The sequence below is a fragment of the Rhynchophorus ferrugineus genome, unplaced genomic scaffold (assembly GCF_030347505.1).
Source record: "Rhynchophorus ferrugineus isolate W39M unplaced genomic scaffold, kcgeb_rfMv2 rfM2, whole genome shotgun sequence".
Taxonomy (NCBI): Eukaryota; Metazoa; Arthropoda; class Insecta; order Coleoptera; family Curculionidae; genus Rhynchophorus; species Rhynchophorus ferrugineus.
The window spans coordinates 27,082,341-27,090,820 of NW_027472581.1; the positions used below are offsets into that span (position 1 = coordinate 27,082,341).

The window sequence follows — 8,480 nt, forward strand, 5'->3', positions numbered from 1 at the left end:
CATCACACATATAATCTTTGTACTTCATCCACAAATCAATTGGGTTTGATGGGAAGCATGTAGATATGATTATAGAAAACAATGTTCGTATTTAATGAGTGTGTGATGATATTACAGCATCATTGAGAGTTTGATCCCAATGAGCGTCATTTTCAAGCAATTGCAAACGTTGACAGGCTTCTCTGTAGGATCCACACAATTCACCATCAACAGTTCGTAACTGTTGGAATGATGTTGGGCCACGTACATTGACTAATAGCAGTCGTAAATAAAAACATTCATCATTGCTTGGATGTACTGAATAAATCCGGCCAATCGCATCGGTGGAATATACATCTGTATATCCTGGAACTGGTTTTCCTTGTTTCCGTCGTATAAATCTCCTTGAGGATTGATTCCAGGTATAATATTTTGGCATTTCAGAATATAGCAATGTTTGTGCGAAATCATCGTTTTGGCATGTCTCAAAAAAACTGGTTAATGTAGTAGATGGTGGCTGAGCAGCTCTTTGTACTGCGGTCTGTGCTGTAAAATACACTCTTTGTCCATTTTCTAAATGCACAGCTAAGTGAACAACAGAAGGGTGTCTCTCATGAATAGGAAAAGAAAATATTCGCCAAACTGCTTCATTACTACTGACATAGCGGCCCATTTGGTATTGGGTAACTTCATCATTAGAATTCTCTGCACCAATTCCAATCACAGCCATATCACTCCCTTTGGTTACATATTTGCAAATGTATTTAATCGATTTCACTGAATGGCAAGATTCAACGTTGATGTGTGCTTTGAATGTCTTTGATAAAATGGGTGAATATGGAACAATCCAACGATTATCTATTTCAATATCTTGTTAATTTAATTTGACAATTGTTGATTTTCCATTGTCTGCTGTCGATCTGCGACGATACAATGGATAACCGTCATTACCAGTAATTGTTTCCGATATTAATGTCCGTGGATATCGTTTTGAACATTTACCATCCATCATACACGGTGAATTTTGATTAAGAGTTCCACAGGGACCATGTATCATGTTTTTGATAACTACCTCATGCAATCCAGGATCTACTTGTACATTAGGGATTTCAGCTGATATCACTGCATCAACTTCATTTGGCCTTATCTTTTCAACCAACCAAATCAAAATGTGTGCATGTGGCAATCCTCGTTTCTGCCACTCCACAGAATACATCCAGCAGCGTGTCTCACCAAACACATTATGTTTTACGATGAAATTCATTAAAGATTTCAACTTTTGTCTAAAGACTCTGGCTGTAATATCATGACGATCAATGGATGATTTCCCAGGTAATAACTCCTGCTTAATTTCTATCCATTGCGGATTGCATGTAAATGTGATGAACAAATCTGCTGTACCATAATGACGAACATACGACATGGCATCTTGAGCATATTCGTGCATATGCCGAGGGCTTCCGATGTATGTTGCTGGAAGAATAGTCATCCGACCGACATTCTGTGCATTTCCATCAGTATTAATCGCATCTCGAAGGTGAATATACTCTTCAGATCGGAGTTTGGTTTGATTCAACCTGATGAATGTTAATCTCTCCGTTTCAATTTTAACATACATGTCATCAACATATTTGTGATATAATCGCCGACATTTCAATATGTGATTATCTGCATTTTCCCGAATCATTAGGCGGTATGAATAATAGTTCATTGAACTGACTTTTTTGTTGGTTTCAGAACCTGTAAACAGATTTTGTTTTAATAACATTCAAATATAAAATTAAAATACATAATATAGTGACTGAGATATTATCGCCATAGCTAAACTAATATTTTAGTTACCTGTAATGGGATTTATCATTTTTATTGATAAATCGTAGCCATCTTCACCTTGCCAAAATATAATGGGATATTGCAGTGCATCATATGAGCGGTGTGTTTCCTTAATAGGTTGTAATTGAAAATTCCGACGATGTAAAACAATATCACGGGATTCCAAGTTTTCTCCAACTACAACGATAGCAACTTCATCAATAGTTGGTGCATTAAAACGTCTTGTATGTTGACCTGCAGGTGTTTTATCAGCTCTGATTACAATTTTGTGATTATCGGATGGCATCAGATCCAGGGCAGTTTTAAACAATATAATCAATTGATTGTGTTGATGAAATAAAGTTTGTAATTGTTCTACAATAGACCTTTTTACTAAATTGTTATGTGCACAACGCAGATCAATTTCTTGAATTGCCCATAAAATAAATTTGCAGGAATTTGTTGTCGCTATCTGACACTGGTAACAGTGAACCTGCTCTGTGATATATTTGCCCTTGTATCTGTAAATAAAAAAAATATTATGGTGTGGTATAAATTAATGGATTGTCAATGATCAAACTTAAATAATATTTGATCTTAAAAAGTATATATTTAGTTTTAACTAATATCTATCAAATATAAAATATAATAAAAGTGTCACTGAAACTGAATCACCATATAATATGATGACTAAGTGATATATTTCGTAATTATTAAGAAATTGAAGATTAGTAACACATCTTAACTTTGGTGACAGAAAATTTTGTTCGCTAAAATAATTATGAGTAACTGCTATAATACATACCTTGAAAGTTGGCATAAAATTTTCCCGAACTGCATTTGTTGCCCCAAATGAAGTCATTTGAAAGCAATTGTTATATTGTTGAATATGTGTCAAAAAGTGTATAGAATCTGTTCCTATTCCTGAAACCAATGAGTACAATGGTTCTGGTGGTGGATCCAATTGTATCAATTTCACTTTACCATTTGCGCAACACAATCCATTGGCTTCGTTTTTGTATTTTAATGCCTTACAGTGTGAGCAAACCAAGTTCATAGAACCAATAACAACACATTGGTAGTTACTGTAGTCAATTGACACATCGTAACTGAAAGCAGCTGGATTCAAACTTGCGCGATTATTAGTTGAATGTCGCGCTCGCGCTTCACGCGTTTGTGATATCCGAATTCTTTCACGTTCATTTCCGTCGTCACGTTCTTGTGCAGTACGATTAGATCGGTAATTAGCTTGGTTTATAGCATTTCTGGTTCTTCTACCTAAATTGCTTCGTCTTATAGGAGGCATATCAAATATAAATTATTTTTTCACTAATCACGAACTAAACAAACACTAACTAAACACTCTGCACAAAACACGATATACGAATTTGTTTCGTGTATCACTTGACAATTCATTTGTCATCTGTCAAAAGTCATCTGTAACAGACAACTTTTTTTTTTAAATTTGATATGACTTGAACTCAAATCCTTTTAAGCCGTACGAATTGTTTTATTTATTTAAAATTTGAATTAAATTTTAAACAAATAAAAAATTTTAAATAAATAAAACAATTCGTACGGATTAAAAGGATTTGAGTTCAAGTCATATCAAATTTAAAAAAAAAAGTTGTCTGTTACAGATGACTTTTGACAGATGACAGATGAATTGTCAACTGATACACGAAACAAATTCAAACAAAAAGGGCTATTTTTAGGGTTTTTCCAGCAATAATTCTAATTTTTCTCGCCGTAAAAACCATCCCTGAACTTCAACGAACATTTTAAAAAAAGATTTGGCCAAATTGGTCCAGGCGTTGTTGAGTTATGCGCTTAGGAACATATTTTGCGATTCATTTTTATATATAAGATAATACATAATAGCCAAAGACAAAAAGACAAAAATATTCAAGATAATATACCTGTTATATTTTTTATAGTCATACATAATATACAATCTATATTTATCTAAAATAAGCATTTATCTTCCATTAAAGATATTATATCATCAACTTCTTCCTCAGAACTTAAAAGTTCCAACAAATCTGGCATTTTATACGAATACAATATATCATTGTATATATCCTCATTGACACTATCGTCGGTTTCACTATCAGAGCCCTCTTGTATTTGCTTAGATGTTCGATAAATTTCGTTGCTCTTGGGCTTATATACTAATCCTTCAATTCCGGAAAACTCACAGGACTCTTTAGTATTATATGCTACTTTCCATTCCATGTCGATCTTTATTTGAGTGCCCACCTGACTGTCTTTTGTTGTTGATATGTTTAGTTGTGCACTCTGATGATGCGAGGCATACAGTGCGGGTAGTCTTCTGAGAGCGGTGAGTTTGATCCTATCGGGAAATTTGTTTTCTATTTCAATATTTGTTGATGTAGCATCATTATCTGTGCAAGAGTTAAAACTAAACTGGGTGCTATTATTAAAACTCATGTTGAACTATAAAAATAAGAATATAGTGCAGTTGTAAATGCGTTGCGGTAACTAACAAAACTATGGATGAATTTAAGTAAACTGTGACTTAAATACTAAACAAAAGGGGCGGGGCAATTGTGTTTTAGGGTGCAATAAAACTACAAACCAACACAATGTCAAAGGAGAAACAATTTTATTATATTATAATGCCTAATAGCCAAAGACAAAAAGACAAATATATACAAGATAATAAACCTGTTATATTTTTTATAGTCATACATAATATACAATCTATATTTAGCTAAAATAAGCATTTATCTTCCATTAAAGTTATTACATCATCAACTTCTTCCTCAGAACTTAAAGGTTCCAACAAATCTGGCATTTTATACGAATACAATATATCATTGTATATATCCTCATCGACACTATCGTCGGTTTCACTATCAGAGCTCTCTTGTATTTGCTCAGATGTTCGATAAATTTCATGGCCCTTGGGCTTATATACTAATCCTTCAATTCCGGAAAACTCACAGGACTCTTTAATATTATATGCTACTTCCCATTCCATGTCGGTCTTTATTTGATTGCCCACCTGACTGTCATTTGTTGTTGATATGTTTAGTTGTGCACTCTGATGATGCGAGGCATACAGTGCGGGTAGTCTTCTGAGAGCGGAGAGTTTGATCCTATCGGGAAATTTGCTTTCTATTTCAATATTTGTTGATGTAGCATCACTATCTGTGCCAGAGTTAAAACTAAACTGGATGCTATTATTAAAACTCATGTTGAACTATAAAAATAAGAATATAGTGTAGTTGTGAATGCGTTGCGGTAACTAACAAAACTGTGGATGAATTCAAGTAAACCGTGACTTAAATACTAAACAAAAGGGGCGGGGCAATTGTGTTATAGGGTGCAATAAAACTACAAACTAACACAATGTCAAAGGAGAAACAATTTTATTAAATTATAATACATAATAGCCAAAGACAAAAAGACAAAAATATTCAAGATAATATACCTGTTATATTTTTTATAGTCATACATAATATAAAATCTATATTTATCTAAAATAAGCATTTATCTTCCATTAAAGATATTATATCATCAACTTCTTCCTCAGAACTTAAAGGTTCCAACAAATCTGGCATCTGGCATTTTATACGAATACAACATATCATTGTATATATCCTCATCGACACTATCGTCGGTTTCACTATCAGAGCCCTCTTGTATTTGCTCAGATGTTCGATAAATTTCATTGCCCTTGGGCTTATATACTAATCCTTCAATTCCGGAAAACTCACAGGACTCTTTAGTATTATATGCTGCTTCCCATTCCATGTCGGTCTTTATTTGATTGCCCACCTGACTGTCATTTGTTGTTGATATATTTAGTTGTGCACTCTGGTGATACGAAGCGCACAGTGAGGGTATTCTTCTGAGAGCGGTGAGTTTGATCCTATCGGGAAATTTGTTTTCTATTTCAATATTTGGTGATGTAGCATCATTATCTGTGCCAGAGTTAAAGCTACTAAACTATGGATGAATTTAAGTAAACCGTGACTTAAATACTAAACAAACGGGGCGGGGCAATTGTGTTTTAGGGTGCAATAAAACTACAAACCAACACAATGTCAAAGGAGAAACCATTTTATTATATTATAATGCATAATAGCCAGAGACAAAAAGACAAAAATATTCAAGATAATAAACCTGTTATATTTTTTATAGTCATACATATTATACAATCTATATTTAGCTAAATTAAGCATTTATCTTCCATTAAAGATATCATATCATCAACTTCTTCGTCAGAACTTAAAGGTTCCAACAAATCTGGCATTTTATACGAACACAACATATCATTGTATATATCCTCATCGACACTATCGTCGGTTTCACTATCAGAGCTCTCTTGTATTTGCTCAGATGTTCGATAAATTTCATGGCCCTTGGGCTTATATACTAATACTTCAATTCCGGAAAACCCACAGGACTCTTTAGTATTATATTCTGCTTCCCATTCCATGTCGGTCTTTATTTGATTGCCCACCTGGCTGTCATTTGTTGTTGATATGTTTAGTTGTGCACTCTGATGATGCGAGGCATACAGTGCGGGTAGTCTTCTGAGAGCGGTGAGTTTGATCCTATCGGGAAATTTGTTTTCTATTTCAATATTTGTTGATGTAGCATCATTATCTGTGCCAGAGTTAAAACTAAACTGGGTGCTATTATTAAAACTCATGTTGAACTATAAAAATAAGAATATAGTGCAGTTGTAAATGCGTTGCGGTAACTAACAAAACTATGGATGAATTTAAGTAAACTGTGACTTAAATACTAAACAAAAGGGGCGGGGCAAATGTGTTTTAGGGTGCAATAAAACTACAAACCAACACAATGTCAAAGGAGAAACAATTTTATTACATTATAATACATAATAGCCAAAGACAAGAGGACAAAAATATACAAGATAATAAACCTGTTATATTTTTTATAGTCATACATAATATACAATCTATATTTAGCTAAAATAAGCATTTATCTTCCATTAAAGATATTATATCATCAACTTCGTCGTCAGAACTTAAAGGTTCCAACAAATCTGGCATTTTATACGAATACAACATATCATTGTATATATCCTCATCGACACTATCGTCGGTTTCACTATCAGAGCTCTCTTGTATTTGCTCAGATGTTCGATAAATTTCATGGCCCTTGGGCTTATATACTAATCCTTCAATTCCGGAAAACCCACAGGACTCTTTAGTATTATATTCTGCTTCCCATTCCATGTCGGTCTTTATTTGATTGCCCACCTGACTGTCATTTGTTGTTGATATGTTTAATTGTGCACTCTGATGATGCGAGGCATACAGTGCGGGTAGTCTTCTGAGAGCGGTGAGTTTGATCCTATCGGGAAATTTGTTTTCTATTTCAATATTTGTTGATGTAGCATCATTATCTGTGCAAGAGTTAAAACTAAACTGGGTGCTATTATTAAAACTCATGTTGAACTATAAAAATAAGAATATAGTGCAGTTGTAAATGCGTTGCGGTAACTAACAAAACTATGGATGAATTTAAGTAAACTGTGACTTAAATACTAAACAAAAGGGGCGGGGCAATTGTGTTTTAGGGTGCAATAAAACTACAAACCAACACAATGTCAAAGGAGAAACAATTTTATTATATTATAATGCCTAATAGCCAAAGACAAAAAGACAAATATATACAAGATAATAAACCTGTTATATTTTTTATAGTCATACATAATATACAATCTATATTTAGCTAAAATAAGCATTTATCTTCCATTAAAGATATTATATCATCAACTTCGTCGTCAGAACTTAAAGGTTCCAACAAATCTGGCATTTTATACGAATACAACATATCATTGTATATATCCTCATCGACACTATCGTCGGTTTCACTATCAGAGCTCTCTTGTATTTGTTCAGATGTTCGATAAATTTCATTGCCCTTGGGCTTATATACTAATCCTTCAATTCCGGAAAACTCACAGGACTCTTTAATATTATATGCTACTTCCCATTCCATGTCGGTCTTTATTTGATTGCCCACCTGACTGTCATTTGTTGTTGATATATTTAGTTGGGCACCCTGTTGATACGAAGTGTACAGTGAGGGTATTCTTCTGAGAGCGGTGAGTTTGATCCTATCGGGAAATTTGTTTTCTATTTCAATATTTGGTGATGTAGCATCATTATCTGTGCCAGAGTTAAAGCTAAACTGGGTGCTATTATTAAAATTCATGTTGAACTATAAAAATAAGAATACAGTGCAGTTGTAAATGCGTTGCGGTAACTAACAAAACTATGGATGAATTTAAGTAAACTGTGACTTAAATACTAAACAAAAGGGGCGGGGCAATTGTGTTTTAGGGTGCAATAAAACTACAAACCAACACAATGTCAAAGGAGAAACAATTTTATTATATTATAATGCCTAATAGCCAAAGACAAAAAGACAAATATATACAAGATAATAAACCTGTTATATTTTTTATAGTCATACATAATATACAATCTATATTTAGCTAAAATAAGCATTTATCTTCCATTAAAGTTATTACATCATCAACTTCTTCCTCAGAACTTAAAGGTTCCAACAAATCTGGCATTTTATACGAATACAATATATCATTGTATATATCCTCATCGACACTATCGTCGGTTTCACTATCAGAGCTCTCTTGTATTTGTTCAGATGTTCGATAAATT

The 8,480-nt window shown here is 33.5% G+C and overlaps 2 protein-coding genes across 2 annotated transcripts; both read right to left on the reverse strand.

The window, feature by feature from the left end:
• Positions 1-739: 739 nt before the first annotated feature.
• On the reverse strand, positions 740-2,187 carry LOC143191716 (uncharacterized). The gene is made up of 2 exons (XM_076397077.1): positions 1,822-2,187; positions 740-1,719 (listed from the first exon to the last, which is right to left on the reverse strand). Exons 1-2 carry the CDS (start codon positions 2,096-2,098, stop codon positions 854-856), a joined length of 1,143 nt encoding a protein of 380 aa, XP_076253192.1. The 5' UTR covers positions 2,099-2,187; the 3' UTR covers positions 740-853.
• A 23-nt stretch (positions 2,188-2,210) lies between these two features.
• LOC143190820 (uncharacterized) lies at positions 2,211-3,224 on the reverse strand. Its single transcript, XM_076395385.1, has 2 exons — positions 2,597-3,224; positions 2,211-2,312 (listed from the first exon to the last, which is right to left on the reverse strand). The coding sequence occupies exons 1-2, from the start codon at positions 3,095-3,097 to the stop codon at positions 2,211-2,213; spliced, it is 603 nt and encodes a 200-aa protein (XP_076251500.1). The 5' UTR covers positions 3,098-3,224.
• Positions 3,225-8,480: the final 5,256 nt, after the last annotated feature.

Bases quoted from the DNA above. Each gene is read 5' to 3' on its own strand.
- LOC143191716 (XM_076397077.1), bottom strand. From the start codon at position 2,098: ATGCCATCCGATAATCACAAAATTGTAATCAGAGCTGATAAAACACCT. The intron at 1,720-1,821 runs GTAACTAAAATA...ATCTGTTTACAG, and splicing joins AATGATAAATCCCATTACAG to GTTCTGAAACCAACAAAAAA.
- LOC143190820 (XM_076395385.1), bottom strand. From the start codon at position 3,097: ATGCCTCCTATAAGACGAAGCAATTTAGGTAGAAGAACCAGAAATGCT. The intron at 2,313-2,596 runs GTATGTATTATA...TTTTATTTACAG, and splicing joins ATTTTATGCCAACTTTCAAG to ATACAAGGGCAAATATATCA.